Raw genomic sequence first — 26,406 nt, forward strand, 5'->3', positions numbered from 1 at the left:
ACTCTTCCACATTTACACATTTAAAATCCCAGCACCCAAAGGAAGAGCATAATGACCCAAAATTACTAATGCTTGCTACTGATTTCACAGAACCAACTGTAAAATGCACACGAGTCGTTCCCATGTGCTGGCAACACCAGGGCCTTCAAAGATTGGCTTGGCACAGGCTTAAGCAATTCCTCTTGTCCTTCAAATAGTTTTTTTAGGCGAGGTTTGTGAGACATTAAAGAGCTGGGTGTAAAATCTCCATAGACAGGGCACAAGCCTCTGCCAACCCAACACTAGCAAAAGCATTCAAAATACTGGCTGAAACTGTGACCAAGGGTTCCACTGCACCCTGCTCAAATCTCCTGAGATGTTCTGGGTGACTGAAAGCTTGGATATTTCTTCAGGATTGCTGCAGTGCATTGTTACAGCAAACATCCTTTCAGCTTGCAATGATAACCGATAAACAGCAGTTAGTGTAAAGAAGAGAGGAAATACGGATATTAGGTTCTCTGAATGTTATTTACACCTCTAGTTACTGTCATGTTTGCCAGTTACACAGGTCCCAGGATTTATCCTGTTCCATGGGAACAAAAAGTCAAAGGCCTTCAGAAAAACTCAGTCTTTGGTATTTAAGTGATGACAGTGTCAAACTCTTAGGCTGTTTTGTCTCTGTGCCAGCTGAACACAAGCATCTCCCTAGATACAGAATTTCAGGCAGAAAAATTAAGAGGAAAATAAAGTTTTTGAAAACTTCTCCCTGGGAAAAAATAACAGTCCTAGCAAAATTTTAAGGAAAATGCTGTTTGGGGTAAGATAAAATACATTCAATTTTTTTTTTTTTTTTAATTGTAAGTATTTCCTTTCCAAATGCTATTTAGTATTTTAGTCTGAAGAGGCTCCTTGGAGTCTCTGCACTTAGCTCACATCCTTAAGAAATGCTTTAAGTACAGCTGATAAACCTGGAAAATACAGCAAGTCACAAGAGAAAATATGGTCACTTGAAAGGGCATCTATAGAGACACGAAGTGAGGGCTCAAAGATACGGGGGAAAGCCAGTCCTGAAGACTAACAGCCATTACTGCCAAAGCAGTTTATATACCCCTTTTCGGCTCCTTGGGCAACTTAGTCAATCTGTCCTTTAGTTTGAAAAGAATGCTTCCTAATTCACTCCTTTCATTTATGGGCCGATGGCTGAACATTCCTTTTGCCAAACAGATCCAATCTTTGAGATTCTTTCCTCTGAGGATGGGTCCTGGAGGACTGTGCTGTTTTGTTCTCTTCTGATCAGCTGGAACAACCAGAGAGCCAGGTGCAAAACGAGAACAAAAATATCCAAATCCACTCACAGGGCTTCAATAATTTCTCTCTGCTTCCTTGGAGATGGCTGTGGCAATGGTGGGTTGGTGCCAGACTGCTTTGGCAGGCTCCAGCAAGCCATCGTTTTCTGGCATGGCTAATATCCCTCATGTTCTTGATTATGGCATGTCCAAGAATTTACGTTGTTTCTCTTGGACTATCCGGACTGGAATTTTTTTAGGCTGCTGCCATGTGCTGACTAAGTGCTGGAAAATTTTCAATTCATTAACAGAATTTGATGTAGATAATGCATCAACTTAACAGGATAAGAGGATGATACTGCAGCTGGGTCCGGAGAACCTCTTTTAAAGAATTAAGTACCTCTCAGCCTTCTTCCTCTTATCACTTAGTAGCTGTGTCTAAAGCAGATCATTATCTGATAAGCCTAAATGTATTAGGTGAGGAAAACATGTTCAGGATATATGAATGTGGCTGGGCTTCATTAAGTAGTGAGCAACAGCCATTTGCACAGAGTGTACACACCATACAGAAATGGGGAGGACACCAGACATCATGGGAGGTCCTATTATCTGTAAGATCATGAACATCTTTCTAGTTCCCTTCAAAGAGTTTATTTCCTGAAATCTTTTTCTGACTCACACCAAGCTCTCAAGGGGCAGAGGAAGGATGAACAGGAGATGACCGTCTCCTGCACACAGCAGAAACATAGGATGTAAAGCGTGAACACAACAGATCTGGGAACAGGAACAGGCAATGCTAACCAGTGCAGGCTTTGCAGTGAAGCTTTTTTTATTTTTAAACAGCCTCAGTCAGTCTAGGAGAGGTCACCCTTACATTGACACCAGCAGAGCCTGAGCAGCCCCACATATTGTTTCAAGCTGAGATGCTGGATACCAAATGTACAGTAGTCAGCAGTCAGCTAACGGGTGCTGCTAGCACCATACTAGGAGGGAGTATTTCTTAGGGAGGCACTGAGTGCTCAGTGTAAAGGAGGGAATATTGTTGTCAATACAGTCCTAGATGCTGGGGTAAATCACAGTAATTCCCCTTTATCCTTGGCTCTATGGAGCACATACATAAGTAGACTTGCCCACTCAAGTCTGATGCTGAGAGAACTCTGAGATGAAGCCTTGGTCAACATGAAATACAGCATCATTTACCCTGGACTGAAAGACACTGAGTGAGGCTTTTCTCAAAATCAGTCACGGTCTGTGAGATATATATCAAACTCTCCATCAGGAAGGTTTGTGTCTTCTTTCCTTTCTGACCATGTTTGGAAACAAATGACAAACAAATCTTCCTAGGGAGTATCCTTTAGGGGGAAATGTGCCCTTTTCCTTGACAGAAAGAGCTACTTGGCTGGATATAGCAGTGTCACCTGAAAAAAAAATTCACTTTTGGTGATTTAGCTTCTGTCTTGTTCATAGTATTCCCAGGGATGTTATAAAAAATGAAAAAAAACCCCACCCTTTTTATAATACCCTTTGAATGAATAAAAACCTTAAATAGCTACTCTAACATAAAACAGTGAGGCTAGTAATTTAAACTGAGTAGCTAAACTAAACTAAGTAAACTAATAAAGTGCCCGTAAGAGATTGCCAGGATTTTCTTTCACTGTACTGATCAGTGAGCTGGAACATTAGGGAAGGTAACCCATTCCACATTTTATTTCTTGGGTGACTGGAAGCGTAGATCCTGAAAGCCAAAGGGGTCTGGACATAAACAAGGCACATAGTCACCAAAAATGGAATTTTGAGGCAGAAATGCAATGTGGTTCAGACCAGTTGAGAATTCAAAGAAATATACTTAAAAACCTGATAAATAATATTAATGGAATACCAAAAAACCTTATTAACTCAAGAGGACATACAAATAAAAATCAAAACCCTTGATGGTGCAGAAAATAAGGAATTATTCAAACGGCCAGATTAAAACATCAAGGTCAAAAGCTGTACAGAAAACAATGAACATTTAAAACACAGTATAGATACTATGTAACAGTACTGAATTACTTACTATCGCCATTTTGCAAGTGAGCCCTTCTTTTCTCTTCAGATTTCATTTTGGCCTTTATGTACCACTGGCATCTTTTAAGAAAAACAGGTGAGGTTTTAATTAAAATACGTCATGCATAAAACAAATGTATATTAAGGTTTATCTGCACCTTTATGAAAGCCAAAATATTTTCATTTGGGATATGTTTTTAGTTATGACCCTAAAAAGAGAAATACGCATGAAGAACCACAAACAGATTTAATACAAATAGAAATAAATCATGGTTGAAAGATTAGTATGAAAGCAACTACTTAAGTTAAAGTCTGATGAAGTATTTTATTTCCAAGTATGACTTCTCTGAAGAAACCTTTTAATATATTATTGCTCAATATATTATTGTTTAATATATTATTGCTTCCTTGCATTCTTGTTTGCATACATTGGTTAGTGTCAATTAAACCTTATCTTATCAATGTGCACACCCAGTGTGTCAAAAAACCCTCACATTTTCTTCGTAAGATAATAGTTTCTACGTCTTCACCATGTTTCTTGAAAAAAGAAAGTATTTTTTCACATCAGGACCATCTTTTTTTTTGTGTGTGTGGTTTTTTTTGTGGTGGTTTTCTTTTTTTTTTTTTTTTTTTTCCCTGAGCAGATCTGTGCAATCTGAGCCAGGCACCGACTTATCATTTCTTCTGAGCCAGCAGCTATCATACAGGATAAACAATACATAGCCTAGTATGTGAATATGATGATTTAGCACACACCTGTATGATTGCTATAGAATTTCCAATCCTTAGCAAAGAACACAAAACTCTGTGGATGTTCATGAATTGTTAGGGACCTTACCTGATGATGCAAGGGTATGTTGGAGAAAACTGCCACATGGCAAGCTTTCAGGTTCCCTGTAATGAAATCTCCCCCAGCCTGAATGCTGCCGACCTGTGGGACTATTAGTGCTGATTTAAAGGGTCACATGATAGGAGCAACTGTTTCAGCCAAGAAAAAACAAATATTTGCTCTTGGTCTTAAAGATCTTTCTCACTCACTGAACAGCCACAGAAGTATCATTTAGAGGGCAACCTTTTGCTTTAAGGGCTAGGCTAAGGGCTAAAGAGTGTTGGGGCACTGACCCCAGTGCAGAACAGCATTGCATGTGGACATGAGCTCTGGTGTGCAGACATTCAGATCCAAGATGAGCTTGAAAAAATGACTGGCTTCTGTGTGTTCACTACCAACCTTATAAAATAAAATAAATGGTAATTATAGATAGTATATCCAATAAAATATTAACAACAGAGATAAGAGAAATACTTGAACACACCTCATGTCAATGGTTCATTTAAAGTACTGAAACACTCACAAATTCATTAATTGCCCCAGAGGTGATGATAAATGCCTGAAGGGCAAAAAGTCCCGAAGCTATCATGATTAGGTACCCTTACGGACGGAAAGAGCAACCAGTGGCTTCCCAGTTTCTGTGTAAACCTTTAGACTGTACACAGCTGCTGGGACCACTAAGCACACCAGTGCCATTTTTAGGACCTGAACAACTGGTCTGTAGGTTGCCAACTGCCAAGGACACTGAACACAAGCCCTTACACTTAAAGTGTCTGCTCAAGGGAACAGGCTAAGAAACAAGGCTTTAACCCTGTCCAATCCTCCTAAGTATGCAGGTGGCACCAGAGTTTGGCTACAGAAGCCAGTGAGTAATCACCAACAGAGGAGTCTTCCAGCTCCATCTCCCCATTCCCTATTAGCGCTGGCTACTGAGCAATCGGAGAGAAATAGTTTTTGTAGTAAGAATATATCACGCTGAGCTTTAACACTGTATTTCCTGGAATTTAGCCAAGACCCGCATCTCACTGCATATCCCGCGCCTCGAAGTCACTGTCGTTTTCATTTTTCTATCTGCAATTGACAGCCGCGCTTCCTGCTTGCTCATGGCGGATAATCACGCCGCAAAGTGCAGAGGCAGGTGCTCATTTAACCCAGCCTCTCCACTATGAATAGACTCATCAGCAGCCCTGTCACTCTACAGCTCATCAAATTGCTAATTCTAAACAGTGAAGCAGAGCACATCTGTAGGGTACCAATCCCATTTTTCACACAGAAATTTGCCTCCAGTCCTAGAGTAAATTGAGTATTTATTCAAAATTTTCTTGCTCTGTCTTCTGCGGAACACACTCTTATCACTGCATTTAAGTAGCACTTCAAAATGAATTCGTATCTTACATAATTGAAATGGTCCCATTGAGTAAGGTGTTAGAAAGCTAAGAGAATCTCTGATATACTTAACATTAGCAAACAGGAGGAATAAACCCAGAAAGAAACCCATTTCCATGTTTTTTTCTTTCTCATTCTTGAGTTTAGTGAGTTTTTTTCTAAAGGAAATGTTTGAGTTATGTTTCAGGATTCCATGTAAGGATTCCACACAATCATATTCTCTGAAAGTTTGTCTTTGTCTGAAGAATTCCTCTCTCTTCTGCAAGTGCCTACCGTGTGTCCGTGTTTGTAGTAATCATAGGAATATTTACTTACTCCCTAAGATTATCTAAGGTCACAATATGTTCCAATGTTAACTGCTCCCATTAACTTCAACAGAATGTTATACTTAACTGGTTTAATTACCTAGTGGCAAGAACATTAATTCACCAAATGGTGGCTACTGTAGTGCCATATTTGGTTGCTGGGGTACTGCAAATAAAACTTCCAGCCTCCACTGGTAGGACTTCACTTTCTTTTCAAATTAGGGGTAATGCTATACCAACAAAAACTTAATTAAAATCTGAAAATGCAGCACCATTTACTGATATCAGCCCCATCTGTGATCAACATTATCACATTCAGAGGAGTCAGTGAACACCGACTCTTAACCAGGACAGGAATAGTGCAGAACCTCATCCCCATTCTGAATTTTTTCTGTCCCCAAGCCAGGTAGGAAGGAAACTCCATGGAGAATCCTCCTCACTTGGAGGCTCTTCCATCAGATGTTTTATAAGTCTGAAGGAGGGAGAGGGGAAAAAGGTAGACTGACTGGTCAATGATGTCTCAGAGAGAACACAGGGACATATTGTCTTTGTCCTTATACATTCTGCTTTGCTTCCTGGTGCAAGCAGATGAAGTCATGAAATCACACAGGAAACACTCAGTGAAAAAGGAAACAAGGCACCATGGAAGCAGCTACTCCTGTGGGAATCTGACCTCCAGCAAGGCCTGATGTTCCAACCCCTGTGTGCGTTTCAGCAAGTCCAATTACAAGTTGTGAGTTCCTTTAAAACCTTCAGTGTGTAACTGAAGATGGCACCTGGCCACCCAAATCAAAATGCCTTCTCATCTGATTTGCATAATGTCATAGTTTGATCCTGATCAGCATCAACTGAAGGAAGGTGTACAATCAGCACTGCACTAAAAGAATTATAAGTATAAAAATCAGTGTACTTATAAAAAATAATCATCAACCAGACTGGTGAATTCACCTGGCAGTGCAACAGTATTGCTGTAATATAGTTTTAAGTGAGATATCTTCAACACAATTTAAAAAAAAAAAAGGCGAAAAGTAATAGAACAGGACGATCAGGAAGCTATTTTTAGTTAACCAGTGATGTCACAGTGTGCTGGTTTAAACCATGATGCACAGGCAGTAGAATCATTCTAGAATTTTGGAGTAAAGTTTTCCTTAGTTTTATTTCATTACATAGTTCCTATATTTTCTCTTTACAGATGCAGAAATGTGCATATAAAATATATACATAATTATGTATTATTCTTCATACAAATTTAATATAGTAAATGTAATAAAAAAAAGGTCCACTCAAGTATCTTTTGCAAGCGACATTGCCAACCCCAAGACACCAGAAATCCTAAAGTTAAACACTCCAAAGACTTTCAACTGACAGTTATGAGATTCTGTAAAAAATACTGTGGATTTTTGTTTCTTTTTTGTCTTCTAATGTCAGAACCTTGAGGGTCCAGGTACATTGTATTTTTAAATACTTGTTCTGCAGGCAAAAGGTCTAGAAACTTATTTTAAAAACTGCCAGGCTATTTCCTAATTTCACATAATTATTTAGCTCACCAAACTGGGTTTTTACAAAAAACAACACCCACAACACAACTGTTAGTTTGAGCAGTGCTGACCAGAGGACATTCACTCCGCTATGCCTAATCCTTATTTTAGCACTGAAAATGTGGTCAATGACTTAAATATTATTCTTAAATTCTTAGTTTGGATGGCTCTGACCAAGAGAAAATGAGAACACTGTAATTACCTGCCAGTGATGAGGAAGAACAAAGTGAGGATGACCAGGAGAGTGAATCCACCAACAGCAGCAGTGGCAATAACAAGAATCTGTCCCTGCTCTGCAGCCATATCAGAAGCTGAAAGAGAAGCACAAAGGAAAGAGGTTAAAGCTTAGTCACCTAGGGTTCTTGCAGAATGAGTGATAACATTTCACTGGTCAAATCTTGCAATTACTCTGCAATAGTTTCCTTGGTGCTTAGCAAGGACATCAGATGTGAATACACCTGAAAAGTGAAAAACAATCCGTGTCCCAGCTATGGTGAAGGGGAGATGAAGTTCAGAGGTTTTTAAAATGAGGACCTGGCATTATCAGACCCTTGCAATTTACTTGAGTTTGAGTATGACAGGAATTTGGACACAAAACGAGAACATATTTTTTCTTTTGCTTTATTTAGCTTAATCCTGAATCTAATTCAGAACTTCTCTCCATCCAGCTGTGCCAGTGAAGTAAGCAGCAGTGCTCTGCACGTAAGAGAGATTAAACTGGGTTCAGGAGAAAGCAAAGCAGAAAAAGCACACTTAATGTGTAGCCACACACGCTACTCTGTATGTCTGTTGTTTATTTTTACTGTCACAAAATGTTTACAGTTTTACCTATAACATGCTCTGGCTGTTGGCAACATTGTAGTGGAAAACCAAAAAATATTGATTTTCTTATGCCTCATGTTTTTTCCCTCTGTTTTTTGAGGACATTAAATTATCCAGTCTCTAGACATTTGTTTCTTTTATTAATTTATTCTGTATAATATTAAATCTTTACATTGAAAAAGTACCTACTTACAATCTGGTTGGTCCTCACTGCCCAAGTACTACGTGAGCAGAAAAAAAACATTAGGCTCAGTTTTTTCTTGATCTCCTGTCTTGTGAGTCTAAAGTTTTATTTCTTAAACTCAGTTACACTTGAACATTTTCACCACATGAGGTTTACATAATTCTTACTTTCAGTTTCCATGAGAAACGTAACATTGTTCTGAAGGAGAATAAATAATTCTATTCAATTACCTCTGACAATAGTAGTAAATATAAAAAAGGAAATAAATTTTAGATTTATCAGAAAAGGAACTTTGATTTTGTAAACTTGCAAATCATTCTACAAGCAAAATTTTCTGCTTCCCATAGGCACCAGATGATTAAAGTTTAGGGAAATCACCTAGGTTGCTGCAAAGAGAAAAGTTCAAAAAAAATCACTTTGCAGCTGATGAAGCCCAATACAATGCACGCACTGCTGCTCAAAGCAGCTATTTCCAAGAAAAACATTTGGCTTCGAAATAATATCTGTGAGTGATTTAGAAATTAGCAGTGTAAACTGGCTTTGTAATCGTAGTAAAGCAAATAAAAACAATAGTAGTTTACGTCAAATTTTCAGCAGAAACAACTTGTTAAATTTCTGCCATTAGGTTTCTGTCCATATAATTTAATGCAGATATGCACAGGCAGTAAATTACAGGGCATTCAGTGTCTGTGGTCATAAGCTCTCCACAGACAAGTTAAATATATACATCTTCCAATAAGTGATGTAGCAAATACTCACTGAACAGCTAATCTCCAAAATGGTATCTAGTGATATGATGGGAGTGGATTCTAGCTCAGCACTGTGTTATGTTCCACAGGGTCAGATTTAGTTGGAAAAATACAACATAAATATGATGCCACACAAGTATCAATGCAAATAATAACAGGCTCTCCAAACCAAACACTGAATACTATTTTCAGACTAGCAGGGGCTGTGCTGGGAAGACTGTTAACGACCAGGCAGAGTTTGAGGTGGTTAATGGAGAATGAGGTTTTAGGTGAGTCTGTCTTGCCCATCTCTGCAATGGAAGTGAGAGGAAAAACTGCAGATGACTCTTTTTTTTTTAAAAGAAAGATGCTCTGCATCCATGAAGATAAAGTCACATGTCCTGGATAATTTTTGCTCTAAATGGAGCTGCTCTTTCTTAGTGTTTTAGCTAGATAAATGACTCTATCAGTTTAATAACATATATTTTCTATTAAGAACCAGTGAAATTCATGAAGGGGAGAAATTCCAGACTGACTTAGGTGTTTCCACTTCTAAGCAATATGGTTTTTAGCTGAGACCGAATGCACTTAAAAAGTGATCATTCTGTTTCTCCTGTTTGTATTTTACTGTGTTGGCAGAGGTGCCAGAGTTCAATACATTAGGATTTTTTTTTCAAGTAGCCAAATCACTCTGAAGGACTTTCAAGTCTGAAACTTCCTGATGACCTTAATTTACTTGTCAGATAAAAATGTCAAATGCCAGACAAGTATAATTGGAAAATGTGGATTTGTTAAAAACTGCCAGAGAGGCAGGTAAGGCAAAATGATGGAAATACTTATTTTTGCTTGAAGTGATCCTTCTAGAAATCAATAAAGGCACAGTGCAGTGAACAACACATATATAAGTACATGTGTGGGCACATATGCGGACTCCTTACACGCAGCTAAAGGTTCCTTAAAACACTACCTAGGCAGTAAGAAGATAGTAATCAGGGACACTCAATAATAAATTTTTTAACAGCATTTTGCCATTCTAAATTAAATTCAGCACGTCCCTCCATCTATCTGCTCTTTCCTCATTTCTTCAGCTTTCTCTTAAGGTAAAGTTCGAGTTGTAAATACAAAGAGCTTTAACATGTTTTGCTTCTGATGTACATGTTCCTGAATCTTCTTTGTTGTTTCCTACCTTTTCTTCCTTAATTTTCCCTCTCTATCGGCACTGCATATTGGTATATGACCCTGTGTTTCTCCTCAGGACTATTCTGGATTATGCAAGACAGAAAAACTCAGTTTAAAAACCAATTATGATAGGTTGTAAGGCCCAGCAGGTTCCTGCAATCTTATTTCGTATCTCTTAGTGTGTACATGTTAGAATTACATATGATTTTTTCCAGAATCTTATTTGTTAGACAACATGGCCAGCATTCATATAGCTAAAATCAGTATTTTATTGTCTCTACAGTGTCCAGTGCATGGTCTCATATCTGCCACCTATGCACCACCCAAATCTGGCCAGTGCAGGGATGGTTAGTAGCTCTGTAATCACAAGGAGGAATGTAGCAGTAACATGCATGGGGCCACATGCCATTTGTAGTTAAAGTTGATAGGAAAGAGGGTGAGGAAGTGCTGGTGGAACAGGAATGTGTAAACCATGAGCAGTGCTAAGACTCACAAGGGAGCTTAGTACCTATCTAAACGGGATGGCTGTTTTGCCTGGTAGTATGTTTCATTCTCTCTGCCCGTCTGCTCAGTAAGTTCATTTTGATAAAAATATACTTTAAAAAATGAATAGCATAAGACAAGGAAAAGGGAGGATTTATTACTCATCCCAGCCGATGATTAAACAGCATACTATAAAGTTTGGGTGACAAAACTCCTCAAACACTTTGTAGCTGCAACTAATGTGATTAGTCAAAGTGGTGATTTGATTTTAAAACTGCAGCATGTATGATACATGTACCCAGAAGCATATTATCCAGATAAACTCTTTGCTCCTGTGACTCTTCATGCTTAACTCAGGTTAAACAATTTTTAAAACGTCTAATTGCATCGTTCCAGCTTCCTTGCTTAACACCATGCCCAGAAAACCCTTCTGCATCAAGCCTGGTGTCAGTTCTGTCCCCACTATCTACTCTTTACATCTATGCCTTGTCTAAGCTCCTGTCTGGGTTCTTCAGGCAAATGTGTGAAGGAGGAGGAGCTGCACTTTCCCTCTTCTCCTTTCGCGGAAGGGAAATATCCTGAGGCTTCTTTACTTCCTAACTGAGCAGACTGGAAGAAATGGTGTAGACATTTTAGTCACAGTGCAATAGGATGAAAGACAGAGAGAATCTCCCATCTCTGTTCTCCTTTCTTTTCTCTGAGCAAATTTCTGCAAAATCTTTTAAAAGGTTGTGTATTTGGCATAAAAAGGCTGGAAGCCCTAGTGACAGCTCACTTCCATCTCTTAGCTACATCCTTTAGTTATTTCAATTTGACATCTCTCAGTCAGCGGACCTTCCAGCAAACTGAAAGATAAAAAGGTGACAGAAAGACAGCTAGAGAGATAATGTTGAGAAGCTGTAAGATAGGCAAGTGTGGGTGGTGAGAACTGGACTTCTAATAGACAGGAACTGGCTGTCAGATGGATTTACAAGGCATTGTAAATAACAGCGCCTAAGAACAATAGGAAATAAAAATATAAAGTCTAATTAGGGTAACCTTTACATTTTCAGAAGTGCTGCAGTTCCTGTGCTCCAGTGAGATGATGGGCCCCGATCTATGGGAGAATGTGGGAAAGGGAGGAGGCAGTGGAAAGACAATATTAAAAAGAACTTAAAAGGGAAAAATAATGCCATCACTAGCATAAGAATGTAAAACCTTTTGGTATGTATTCGCTTGAATATCCTGCTTCCAACTGTTTCCCCTAGCATTGGCTCCCTGACCGGTGGATGAATAGAAAGCCTGTCCAAGCACTTCGGGATCTGTGCAAGGATGTTGCTCTTGTTTAGGAAATGCAGAGGAAAAGTGGTCTCTGGGGCTTCTGGGCACATACAGTAGAGAAATCAGATAGACCAAAGTAAAATCTGAAGAACAAATGGCTGAAAATATACAACACAGTGAGGAAATACTTCAAGGCTAAAATAAGACATTCTGAGGTATCCAGTGCTGACAACTACTGAATGAACAGTAGAACTAGGCAGATATAGGGAGAGAGCCAGCAAGACAGTTTCTAAATGTGCCATCTCATATGTTTGTTTCAACCAGAAATTTAATGTACTATTGTCAAAACATCAAACAGTCTAACAAAAAAATTGCCATTTTGCATTGGAAATTCAATGTATTTCTGAAAAACCTAGGTACAGCTTCTCTGTTGTGGCATGAACCAGAGCATGTGCTTCAAACAATATTGGACTTCTATCAGCATCAATGATTCAGTACCCCACTCCTGCGCCTTGGAGTTCTGGAATGAATCGAGCTCTGTGTCTAAATTGCATCTGGTGGTAAATCCCAAATAGCATGATTTGAGGCTGAAAAGTTAACGATAGGTTTTGTGGATGTGCGAAGAGGAGGAAGAATGTGAGAATTCAGCAAATCTGACAATACAAGAAAGTCCCCATCTGTGCCTATGGTAAAGAAATTAAAGTTATAGTTTATCAAGATCAGGATTTCAGGCCAATTAATTTTTCACCATCTTCAAATTTATAAAATACCTAATCAGGTATTCCATCAGCCATTTCTGAATTTTTATTTTTTTTATTGTTAATATAATTTATTTGAAGCGTACAAAAGTCCACATTGCTTTTGGATGAAAAATCATCATGTGCTTTCATTTACCAGTCTGTTCAGCCCAAGCACTAGTCCACATTTCACACATGCTAGGTTGCCCCATAGGTCCCTTCTGGAACAAGCAAACTAGTTCCCTTTCAGATTTTTTTTTTTCCTAAAAAAATGGAAAATACCCCCAGTTGTAGAACAAGCCCTGCGCAAGAGAGCTACAGCATGAAAACACTGAACTGTCTAACAGCTGAAAACTGTTCAATATTTTACAAATTCCTCTAGGCACAATGATCTCTGGGGTGATATAGTAAAAAACATTCCTCCAGAAAAAAGAACGCTTTGAATAATTTTTCTTTTTTTTTTTAAACCAACCAAATGAAAAAAGTCTTTTGTAAACAGCTAGTTAGGAGAGAGAGAGAGAGAAATAGGAGGGAGAGAGAAACAGGTAGATATTAAAGCAAGTTTGCCCTGGGACAAATGTTTTTTTGTTCTCAGAATACATTTTATTCTGTCCCAGGAAGGACCAGAGCTTTGTGGGGACTCAGATGGTTGGAACTACTGATACATAAAGGAGGAACTATGAGTGAGGTTATGGTCCAATGCAGAGCCACAGCACTGGTACACCTCTGTGTGCTGAAGTGCATGAAACCCTGTCAGCTTTGCTAGAAGTGTTTTGCCTGGAAGGGGCTGAAACAGGGAGACTGAATCAAATGGATAAGTAACATGGTCAAAAGCCCCAGTTACTATGCTATGCAAAGGTATTACATTTCCCAGCAGCAGCCTCTTAGCTTTAACAGTGGGAGAAATGCCTGACAACATCTATTCACTCATCCCTGCTTTTTTGAAGAGAATTCTTCTGACTTTTCGAGGTAACTCCATTTCCTTTCACAGAAAACCTTACAAATTTTCCTCTTTCAGGTGTTCCATTTATTAGTCTGTGCAGCAGGGAGGAGAGTTCAACAACATCATCCCCAAGCAATGGTGGCCTCAGTCAGCTGGTCAGTAAGTCAGGGTGCTTCCCAAAAACCTGATCAACATTGCATGATTAACTAACTGTTTTTTCATTACCTCTACAGAGTTGGCTTTCTTTCTGCTTCATGTACCACCATTAATAATGATAAATTCTAAAAGACTCTGTTCTTCCCAACCTTCTAATGAAAATGTTAACTTTATATAAAATCATATAGCTCACAAATTAGTTGAAATCTGGCTAAGTGAAAGACCACAAAAAGTAATTGCAAATGTGAAATTTTCACCAGGTAACTTGTTTCTAATGGTTGGGGATGGAAGAAACTGCAATAACCTGCCTTGGTCTAATATTATTTGGTATCTTTCAGAATAATTGAGAAGAATATAGAGCAATAAATCAGAAAATTTCCAGCTGATCTCCATACTGTCAGAGTAGCAAATCATGAAGATAGATTCCTACACAGCTTGACTTGCACTGGTGTGTAAGACAGATGCATGCCAGCAAGGGCGAATTAACATTTATGTGTACTGATATAACTTTGCAGCCCAAGTCTCAACACAATGCTCCCCAGTCCCTTCATCTAGATGCAGGTCAGTATCTTGGAACACAATGGTACTAAGAAAATGTTGCTATGTTCTAGTTATTCATCTGTGTGAGACAATGGTCTAGTTCAGGCAACAAGTTCTTACAAGACCTGTAAGTAAAAGAAAACTGAATTATAAGGAGGTAAGCGGTGTTAGGTCTGCTTCTGGCATCACAAACAGATTTAGTTTGCCAGTTTAATTCAGTATCAGGTTCAGTGCTGATGGTATACGTCAAAAAGGATGTTAAAATTTTGGAGAGCAACAAAATGATTCAATGATTGGAAAAACTGCTTTTTTTAGAGAGGCAGAATTTATATCACTTATGGGAAGGACAAGAGAATTCTTAAAAATGGCATACACATATTTAGATGAGGAACAGATTCCTGTGTTTGGCTTTTTAATTTGGCAGAAAAAGGTCACAAGTTTAGAATAGGCCAATTTTAAAAATACTGCTGTGAGGAAGCAAGATATTTGGAGCTGTGAGGAAGTAAGACATTTGGAGGCATAATTTGACTGGTCACTGAGTACTGCTTCAATTTGAAATAAGTAATATTTACCAGCAGGCAGTTAACTTTGCTTTTTTTTCTCTTTGAAATCTATTGCAGCACTGTATAAATATTTGAATAAGACCACAGTCCTTTGAATTACCCTTTTAATTAAACTGAAGTCTTCATCTAGCTCCAGGTACCATTTCAAACAGCATCAGAATTTCTCAACCTCCATCTCAATTGATCATTAACAAAATCTCTTCTCTCTACATTTCCTTTCAATCACACAATGATTTATATTTATAACAAATCAAATACTTTTAGTCGGGCAGAAGCTTAAGCAGTACATGTTGGTAAACATCAAATATATAATGTGCACGTTTCACTATCAAGATTCACACTGGGTACTCAGAAGTAATAGAGGTAATAAATATTTAAGAGTGTTGTGAGCTCTAGCTTACCATGCAGCCCAAGGAGATGTGGGGCTAGGAAGGAGTGGGTGGAATCTCACTCCCTGGGGATGTTTCTCTCAGCAGTGCCAATGAGTGAAAGGCCACTGGAACCACTTCCTGATTTAGATGGGTAAGTCACATTTTCACAAACATGAGGTTCATGTTTGCTCATAGAGGTTTAAATATAATTTAATTTTAGTAAGAGCTAGGTCCTTGGGTGCCTAAAGCCTAGTATTTATTGCAACAGAAGATGCAGACTGGATGTACTGGAATTCTTAAAAGCACCCAAATGCTCAACTCCTACTCAAACCAATTGGCTGAAGTACCCAGAAAATTTTAAAAAGTCCAATTAAGCACTTGGAAATCTGTCCCTAAAACATTTTTGAAATGGGAGTTAAGAAGCAATGAAAATGGAAAACAACCCCATGGGTGCTCTTGAAAACACTTACATAGTTTTGAGTCTGTACTTTAGCTTAAGCAACTTGAATTCTAAAACACTAATGAAAAACATGGTATACATAATTGGTTAATTAAAATGATTTCATTAATGAGTGTTTTAGTGTTGTATCTACTACACTAATTTTGTTTCAAATGCTTGTAAATACTTTGCAGTTTGCTTTAACATGGAGGGCAATACATGACTTAAATATATACATATTTTTTATTTGTACTGTCTGAGAGCACTGAAAGCACAGAAACGACTCCATCACTGTGTTCTGGGAGCTTGTATGAAGCTGCTGGACTAAGGACTAAATCCTGACTAAGGGCATTTCTAGATATGAAAAGGAAGGCCTTCTTTAAGCAAAGAAAGTATCATAGAATTATAGAGTATCTCAAGTTGGAAGGGACCCATAAGGAAATTTTGTGGAAGAAAACATTCCTTCAGTTGCAGTGTTGGGCTAAAATTTCTATTTGTTGCACATAAATCCAGAAGTATGAGGGTAGGCTTCCTTGTTGTGCTTCCTGGCTGTGCTTCCTTCACACAGCATTGGACATTTTGTGATAAACAAATGGTATGGATTCAGCCATTCAAACTCCCAGTATCTCACTGGTTTAGAAATAGATGCTACTTCTATTGTATTTGACTTTTTTTCCTTCAGTGAAACTTACTTTCATCTCCAGTTTCAAATTCAAACTTCTGGCTATAGCCGCTGTATCCTGCTGCCGTCCTGACTCTGATGTGAAATACATACTTGGTGGCTGGCTTGAGACCTGTGATGATAACACTTGGAGCCTTGGACCTTGTGGAGGAATAGCTGAGCTGCTCATGCTCCTGAGGGACAAAAGAGGGGAGAAACGATATCAAGTTGAGTTGTACAAACTTTGCAAAAATGATATAGCAGAACTGAAGCTCCACATTCTTCTCATGAATGTAAAACATGTTTATAAAAGGAGGTGCAGGTATGGATTTCTGTACTTTGATTTTGTGCTATAGTCATAATGTATGATATGGCCTTGGCTTAGATTTCAATTTTTTGTCTTTAATATTGCATATAAACACATCACATCTTTGTGTCTTGGGTTAGTAATTACAGTGTAGTCAAAATAATATGTAATTGGTACAAGACTACATTCACAGAAAATGGCAGCTAGAATGGGAGCTAATTATTTTTGCACAATGGACAAACTAGGAGGTCAGTAAATAGTAGTAAGCTGTAAAGTAAAGATGTGGGAGTATTCAAACACCCGCTACTCACTTCTACCCGCAGGTAGTGCCAAAATGCCGGCGCTATCCGTGGGTAGACCTGTGGGTAAAAGAAAATAAAAATTAACTTTTTCTTTAAAGTATGTGAACTTCTAGCATGGTTCGACTGCTTCACTGCCGTTAAACATAATTTCACTTTTCAGATAGCTGTAAAGTAGTCGTACATGCAACTCCCTTTCACACTGTATAAGAGGAAACACTCTCTGCAGAAGTCCCCTGTTCATCTCCTACCATTTGATCCTGGGCATCTGCTGAGGATTCCTGACTCTTGCAGAGATCACTGAGAATTATGGTGTGTAGAGATTGCTGGGAATTACCACTGCAGACCAGCTGCTGAAGTATGGAGACCGGCCACACCAATTGTTGTACAAAAACTAAGTGCTGCTTTGCTTAACAGGTTGTTGAGGATACTTTTACATGAGGGGATGACTTAGAAGAAGAGGGCATTTCTTCCCTGTCATTAGTTACTGTCACTTGATAAATCAGTAATCTGTAGTATTTTATATGGTGCCTTAAGGCTAGCTTTAGTTTGCTGCTGCAGGATTTGTCTCCAAACTGACATACGAGCAGAAATGTCCTTGGCACATGCTTAACAATCCAACTGCGATACCCATTGGGCACCGTATATATTTCTTATACCATGCAGTAATATTTGAGTATGTATAAGTTATTCAAAGGGTACTTCCAGTCTGTTAAGAAGGAAACAATCTGGTTCACAGAAGGAACAGAACATGGAGAAGAATAGGTTTCAGTTAGATTCTATTGGACTCTTAACCTCTTCTGAGCAATATACATATATTTTTTATATAAAACAAACAGTTTTATATAAAACATGCTGAGTCTAACTTCAGTCACGGTATAACAAAGTCACATTAGCTTAGGGCAGCAGGTATAACTGTATTCCTTCAGTAGGCATACAAAGAGATGCCTAAGAAAACCAAATTAAAAAACCCAAACACACTAAAATAATCTAATGATTCTGTTAACTGAAGGAGGAGAAGGAAGACAACAATGACCAATATCTGAAATAATATCATTTAATGCTCACTCAAACATTAGAAATAGTTTCAGAAACTATAGCAAGGGCAAGTGTTGGTTAGTTCTACAGTTTATCACCAGATTCTGAAACAGCAAAAGTGTATATTTAAATTGAAATAATAAGACACAGTGTACAGGTAATCTTATGGATGGACAATATTATTAATATACCATCTAACTGATTCCGTAACGATCAGAAGGTTTCTCCCAATTACTTGAAATGTTGTAACTTTACTTTGAACAGATAAGTGGATTTCAGATGTATTAAAAAAAAAAAATCAGAAAATACCTATTTTCTCCTGACAGAAAACCAACCTGTCAGTGATGGATTTTTTTTTGTGTGATTAAGTTTGCTTCAACTTGAAAAAGAGCACGTATGTAAGCAAAAAATGTATAATAGGTTAATACTCAGATTTTTAAGGAAATAGAGAACTCCTACAGATACAGAATCTTCATACTACTTTATGGACATTTCACAATATTCAATGTCACATGAATAGCTCATTTCTATTCTATACGCTTGTTATATGTGCAACTTCAGGGGATTTCCATGTGTAGAGGGGTCATATAACTTAACATGTAACTTGGACAGGGTATGCAGTCTTGAAGAACACAAGACTTGAATTTACTTAGTAATGAAGATGTTGACCAAAGTGTGTACACATTTCTGCCCAAAGACACCAGGTCTTTCAACACAAGCTAGAGGCCAGTTCAAAATCAATCTAAGAATTGGATGGGGGGGGGGCGGGGGGGAAGGGAAACAACCTGATTTTACACTATCTGAAGATGACACTGAATCATAGGTATGGCCCAGTGTTTGTCATCTTGCCTGTTAAACACAATATCAACACGAGAGACTGTTTCTTCACTTCAGTACAGGTAAACACATGGCATCCAGTGAAGGAAAGCTTCTGGATATATTCATTAAACATAAACAGCAAATGCTTGTTTTACAGGTATTAGTATGCTTGAGTTCAAAGTTTTAGCAAGTACTACGTCCTGTATGTGTCATGGCCCAGACATAGGTGGGCAGTGACTTTGCACTCTGGAATGCTCCAGAAATTTGTATTTAGGCTATGCAACTGGTAAGATAAGGAGGAGACCAGCACCTAAAGGATTTAGCTGTAAATCCTTTTGCAAGCCATTTCCTTTCCCCAGACTACCTTGTTGCCTGAACTCAAGTTCTAAGCATTTAACAATTTACTGACCCGCTGAAGAGATTGCACAAATAAAGTTTCAGAATAATTTGATGGAGTTGTAAAAAGAAATGGGTTCCTTCAAGACAAGGATGGAAATGGAAATTTTGTCAAAAATTGGTGGAGACTCCCCAAGATCCAGTGATAAGATTTACTCCCTGAAGCCTGCAGAACAAGGCCAGTTACAGCAAAGAACTGGAAATGACTTCCGAAAAAAACAATCTGATCTTTATCTGTTATCATAGGCTAACTAGTGCTTGTGTAAAACACAGCACTTGAAGTATAGCAGCTCCCTAGCCAGGGATGTGGACAGCTGTCAAGTATAATTTCTTACTTTTAGTTGGTTAGAGATAATGAGTGTCACAAGGACTGTGGTGGTAACATTTAATCAACAAAACGTGTCCCTCCATCCATGTGGGCAGGCTATGGCTAACAGCAGTTTCCTGAGGGGAACCCATCTATCTCTGCCTGACCCTTCTGGGTGGTGGAGCATATTTTGGTCACCTCCAACGGTTTTTTCGACTGCTGCCTCCTCACCACCGGCCTGGGACTGCCCGAGGGGTCCCATCTCCACGCCCTCCCATCTCTTTTCTTCTTTCCTTTCTGCAGCCTCTTATGCCATCCATCACAGTCTGAAAAACAATGTCTAGGAGTACAGGATCATAAAAGTAATACTGCTGTCATAGGAGAAAGGGGCTAGGATTTGTTATTACAAGTGAAACAGGGGAAAGGGAACCTGTCACCTTGGTGTTTGAGAAGAAAAAGCTTCAGAAAGCTTCGGAAAAAGCATGTACCTGAGGAGACAGTTGCTCAGACTCGAGACACAATGATTAATAGCTGGAAACTTCACATGGTTTTATATGAATGTTTCACACAAAAAAAATCAGGATTTTTGGACTGGATTCATACATAACATAATTCTTTGGAGAGTGGATGATTTGCCATTACTCCCTTCTCATGACAATGACAAGATCTGCAGGCTACCTGAAAGCCATAGCTTTCCACAGAGATGCAATTCGGGGTTAATGGGGGTGGCTCTCTAGGTCGGCCACTCCTTTTGCCTTGATCTTTCCTAGGGAGGACAAAGACAGTCTCAGAATAAAACCCTACCGTTCTAGCCTGCAGGGAAATATGGGATACTTTGCTGCTTCTTGCCACATACAATATGCACTTTTGCATGGATTCTGGATTCAAAAAGTGAATCAGCCCTCCTGCCATGCACCCTGTTTGCCATTGAAAGAAAGCCTGTTTTTGTGGGCTAGAAGGAGCAGCAGTATGCTCTGTGATAGATCTCTGACCTGGACAGTGATGGGACCAGGATCAATGGGAAATGTCAAAGACTACCTTTGTTCTGTATTTCTTAGTAACTACAGGGGACTACTACAAAATCCACAAAATGAAAGTTTCACTGATATGGCTGCATTTTCGACTGCATGTAAGCAGTAAGTGTCGGCCATCGTATATGTCTCAGAGTTCATATAAAATGAGAAGTACAAGAAATGCTCTGATCCTTCACAGTAGCATCAGGGCAGCATTTGTGATGTTAAGATGGCACACGACTCACAAGAAACAGTTCTGAGAACACAGGGTCTGAGGCTTTAAACATAAATTAAAGGAGTCTAATATAATGTACTAATATAACTACGTGTCAGAATCTGATATGAGAAAATTCATAAGACCTCTTCCATAGCCTACTGCAAATTTATCTTGGTGAAAATCTGTAATTAAAACATATATTTAATCCAAATGACAAGTGATGTCAATGTTATTACACGAAGTAATAAAGACCCTATGACTAGATATCCAAGTTAAATAGAACTGTATTACGTACTTTGAAAAAGCTATCTCTGTTTCTAAGGAAATTGTATTTTTCTATTTGTTTGTGTGATTCTTCTTGTCAGCGGATTCAGTTCTGATTATGACAGCATTCACAAATCTTTGACAGTTTGGTCTGTGCATGAACATGAGCACCTTTCAGAATCAAAGTATTTCCTGCAGCCACGACTGCATGAGTATCTCAATCTGTATCTCTCCTAATTTTATACTTGGCTTTATAGTCAAGACATGTTTTTCATACCTACAAGAAATAGACTGACTGAATGGAAGTTACAATGGTGCTAATGGTCTAAGAACAGATGAAGTGATTTAATGGAGTAGCAAGATCTGAGTATAAAAAATAATTAAAAGCTTTCTGCTTTTGCAATGCACCGGATTGGCTGGATCTGTCCCATCAACATACAATGTCATGAAACATTTCCACTGTATGACATCACTAGATTAAATGATAGGTCTTCATTGTGCCTCACTCAAATTAGCCACTTTATTAGAGTGCCATATTTATTCAATATCCAGATGTTGTATTATCGTAATGAGTATTACCATTTTTCTCATATGCTCAAAGAAAGGGGATTCCCTCTGATGACATTAACACCTGCCAACAAATAGATAAACCTCCACATGCCATGCCTATGTAAACATGCTGCTTTCTAATTTGGGTACCTGGAGAACAACTGGCCCTACTAAAAGACTTAGAGACTGAGGCAAAGAAGTCATGAAGTACCTCAGCCTTTTCCTCATCCTTTTTCACTACATTGCCCCCCACATCCAATAAAGGATGGAGATTCTTCTTAGCCTTCCTGTTGTTTCTGATGTGTTTACAGAAACACTTTAATTGCCTTTTACAGCAGAGGCCAGGTTAAGTTCTAGCTGGGCTTTGGTGCTTCTAATTTTCTACTTGTAAAACCTCACAACATTCTAATAGTCTTCCTGAGTGGTCTTCCCCGTCTTCCACAGCTTGTCATCTTTCCTTTTTCAACTGAGTTCCCCCCAAAGCTCTGTGTTCAGCCAGTCGAGTCTTCTTCCCTTACAGCTCGTTTTCTGGCACATGGGGACAGCCTGTTCCTGAACCTGTAGGACTTCCTTTTTGAAGTATGTCCAGCCTTCCTGGACTCCTTTGCGTTTTAGACTGCCTCCCAAAGGACTCTGTCTACCAGGCTCCTAAAGAGGTCAGCCAGCCCTCCAGAAGCCCAAGGAAGCAGTTCTGATGACTCCCCTTCTTACTTAATGTTCCCTATGTCCAAGACAGCCGCCATCCATCACATCTCCCACATGTACTTCTTGTGAGAATTCACAAAAAACAGGTCCAGCGGGTGCCTTCCCTAGTTGGCTCCCCCACCAGCTGTTCTCAGGAAGTTAGCTTCCACACACTCCAGGAACCTCCTAGATTGTTTCCTCTCTGCTGTACTGCGTTTCCAGCAGACACCCAGTAAGTTTAAGTCCCCTAGTGAGAACATGGGCTAGGGAGAGTGAGACTTCTCCCACCTCCTTATAGAATATTTCATGTGCCTCCTCATCCTGGTTGTGTGATCTATAACAGACTCCCACTACGATATCTGTCTTGTTGGCCTTCCCCCTGATTCTCACCCACAAGCACTCAACTCTACGATCAACATGATAAAACTCCAGACAATCAATGATGCTATGGGTGAGAAAATTATATATAACTAAAAATGTTTAGTGGAAAAAAAGTTTAATGGAAATAAAAGCTGAAATACTTCATTTTGCTTATAGTGCTCAAATAACTTTTAAAAGATTAACTTTACCTGTAAAGGATTGATAAAAATCCAGGCACTTTCAGGTATACAAGATTTGTCACGGTTAATATTTGAGTGGGAAAGAGAAACATGCCTCTAATAAAAACAGTATCAGTCCTTATTTCAGCAACTGAAAAAGATAACCAATTATAATTTTCTATCATTTGGAATATATAATGGGAGCGCCAGGAACTACCACTGTCTTGCAGTTTACTCTGTCTCTAGCTTATTTTACGAATGACAATCAAAGTATGGAGTTCATTGACTCCCACAACTAACTGAAAAACCTTCTTCAACTGACAGTAGGGAACAAAGGCTTCTACCAGCTGAAAACATACTTATTGTGTGCTACAACTTCCGAATGCATGTGTGCAGAAAGAATCCCGGAGACAGTAACTGAATTTACTATCAACTGCTTGCAAATACATTTTCGAGCTTATATCCATTGTTCTCCAACATGAAAATTCTGTGCTTAAGCCATATAATCTTGCTTAGTCTTTCTGGAGTGATATCGCTTAACAGAAAGAAATACTAATAGAGAGTCAATATATATATACCACAGGGACCAGGTCTTTCTCCTGTGTATTAAAGCACAGTGTCAAAGCTGAATAAGTACCACATTAAAATAAAGAAGATTCAGAGTTCCATGATTCAGATACTATCAATGTTTAAATAAAAGCACCAATAATGAAAAAGAATATTTTATGAGACCATTTGGTCACATTTTTCCGCTTACCTAGATACATCAGTTTGAAGGATATACACAATGTGACCGACAGAGAAAGCATCATTATTTTAAAGGAATGGCCACAATTCTGTAAGATAGGAATTTTTATAAGTCATAGCTCTCGTCCATCATGAAATGAAATATCCAACCCCTTCCTTACTGTTCTCATGGAATCAGCTATGATGGCACTTAATTACCTCCAGAGTCAGCTGAACTTTAATGTTGAGATGCACTTTAGAATAACACAGTAGGTAATTCCTAGGTATAGTCAATATGTGATTAATCAGTTAAAATAGAATTTGTTAAAGACAAATTTAACAGCTAACTGTGGGGTCTGTGCTTACTGTCTGTGTTTCATAGCCCCCCCAGCTCTAATTTATGGAAATTGCCTTTGACTTATACTGCCTATATTCCTCTCACAACTAATTTGTCCCAAATAATTATAAAAAATTCTTTTGTTTGCAATAAAATATTTCAATAATATGTATTCTGAATGCTTACTGTCCCTTGTCATATATTGCTTCTCATCTTACATAGACTGTTGAGATGAAGAATAATTACACCGAAAACAATAAAATTATTGACAACTGGGAAACTCAAAGTCTGTCTTTGAAAGCTTCTTTATCTTTACTAATTTTGTGCATGATTTTCTTTTAGAAGACTATTTTGACCTATAGCATATCTATTAACAGGAAAAAAATGCCAGTAGTAATATTTGGAAGATATTAGAGAACAGAATAGAAAAGAATAATTCAGGTTGGTAAAAACCTTTAAGCTCATCAAATCCAGCCTAACATTGTCAAGTGCACCTATTAACCATGGCCTTAAGCACCACATCTACACCTCTCTTAAATACCTCCAGCGGTGGTGACTGAACCACCTCCCTGGGGAGCCTGTTCTGATGCCTAATAACCCTTTCCGTGAAGTAATTTTTCCTAATATCTAATCTAAATCTCTTTTCAGATAGCTGTAGAGTGTGCTAAGGTCTCCCTTGAGCCTCCTCTTCTACAGGCTGAACACACGCAGTTCCCTCAGCCACTCCTCACAGGACTTGTGCTCCAGGCCCTTCACCAGCTCCACTGCCCTTCTCTGGACATGCTCCAGCATCTCAGTGTCTTTCCTGTAGTGCAGGCCCCAAAACTGAACTGTATTTGAGGCACAGCCTCACCAGTGCACCGTACAGGGGGACAATTACCTCCCTAGTCCTGGTGGCCATACTCTTTCTGATACAAGCCAAGATGCCACTGGCCTTCTCAGCCACCCGAGCACACTGCTGGCTCATGTTCAGCCGGCTGTCGACCAAGCCCCCCAGGTCCTTTCTGCTGTGCAGCTTTCCAGCCACTCATCCAAAGACCTGTAGGGTTGCATAGGGTTGTGGCTCAAGTGTAGGACCCAGCACCTGGCCTTGTTAAACCTTACACAGTTGGCCTCAGCCCATTGATTCAGCCAATGCAGATCACCCTGCAGAGCCTTCCTACCCTCAGGCAGATCAACACTCCTGCCCAACTTGCTGTCATCTGAAAACGCACTGAAGGTGCAGTCGATTCCCTGGTCCAGGTCATTGATAAAGAAACAGATCTTGGCTCAGACTAGGGCCAACTGATCAAAAGCATTAGTTAAATTCTCACTGTAACATAGAGTTATAAAGAAATTACAGTAACAGAAATATTAGTCAAAGATACCATTCATATTCTTAAAAAAAACAACTCCTAAAATCTTGTACCTTTGGTTTCCAGCTGACTCAAAGTAAATTCAGAAAAGTGATTACAAAGGTTCAATGACCAATCAGAACTAAGATGAAAACTCTGACAGGAAAAAGTAGGGCCATAGAGAAAATTTGCAATGGCTCTAGATTTGCTTCAGAGAAGAAACCTACAGCATTTTAAAGCATCAGCCACTTCAGGTCGTAATATTCTCCCTTCCCTTCTCGACCTCCCTTGTAATTAATTTGAGATGTAACAGTTTAGGGAGCTGAAATACTAATGTGTGCTTTACCTGTTTGGCCTTTCAATATTTTATGTTTTGATTGCCTGTCAGTCAGCTCATCACTTTCTCCATACAGAAAGTGAAGCTGTCAACAAGAAAAGGGTAAGAACAGATAACCAATCATAAAGAAAATATGGAAAGGTCAAAACCCAGCCAAACTTCATTTTAATTGGATTATATACCTAGAAAGGCAGAAATGAGTTGCTGTGAGGTAAACAATGAAAAGGAAAAATGAGGAGAGATGAGGACGGTGTGACTCTAACACAGTGTTAACATTCTTGCCAGCACAACTGAGGTGCGAGGCGGGCAGAGGAAAAGCTAAGCAGTTAACACGGCGGGCCAAACAGGAACACCGGGTGTGAAGACAGCAGATAGGACACTGCTGATCATACTGACAAGGGGATTAAATTGAAAGGTATGAAAACAGGTCTGTGCGTAAAGCTGGTGATGGAACAGGGTGCAATTCAGAATATAATAAAGGGAGCTGGGGAGCATGATTTGAATTGTCAGATAAGTGTAGATATTAAATTCCATCTTTCCAGCAGTTATGAGCTACTCTGATAACATGTTTTTGCTAATTAAAAATATTTACTAGTGAAAACCTCTGCACCAGTATCTCCAGGAGTCTTTCTAACTTCAGCATATAAAAATGTCAGCCTCTCCAGTTGTCCCTGAAGATTCTTCTTATTTTTTCACTCATTTTAATTTTCTGTTCCATTTGTGAAAAAGCAAGGGGCTACTAGTAAAGAACAGTTTCTTTTGAGATACCTAACACTAAAGTGTACTTCATAATGACATCATAAAC

General features: G+C 38.9%; 1 protein-coding gene across 1 annotated transcript in view; it reads right to left on the reverse strand.

Annotated features, from left to right (window-relative positions):
* The window catches only part of LOC104507258 (ephrin type-A receptor 6-like), a gene marked incomplete at its 3' end in the record, with an annotated part of 73,472 nt that overhangs the window by 34,134 nt on the left and 12,932 nt on the right, over positions 1–26,406 (reverse strand). Inside the window, exons 3-6 of the mRNA XM_010148481.1 lie at positions 17,054–17,101; positions 16,467–16,629; positions 7,572–7,680; positions 3,322–3,392 (exon numbers count right to left, since the gene is read on the reverse strand). Coding sequence (XP_010146783.1) covers positions 3,322–3,392; positions 7,572–7,680; positions 16,467–16,629; positions 17,054–17,101 — 391 coding nt within the window. The remainder of the gene's footprint in view (positions 1–3,321; positions 3,393–7,571; positions 7,681–16,466; positions 16,630–17,053; positions 17,102–26,406) is intronic.

Source organism: Eurypyga helias, unplaced genomic scaffold (genome assembly GCF_000690775.1).
Source record: "Eurypyga helias isolate BGI_N326 unplaced genomic scaffold, ASM69077v1 scaffold11193, whole genome shotgun sequence".
In the NCBI taxonomy this organism is placed as follows: Eukaryota; Metazoa; Chordata; class Aves; order Eurypygiformes; family Eurypygidae; genus Eurypyga; species Eurypyga helias.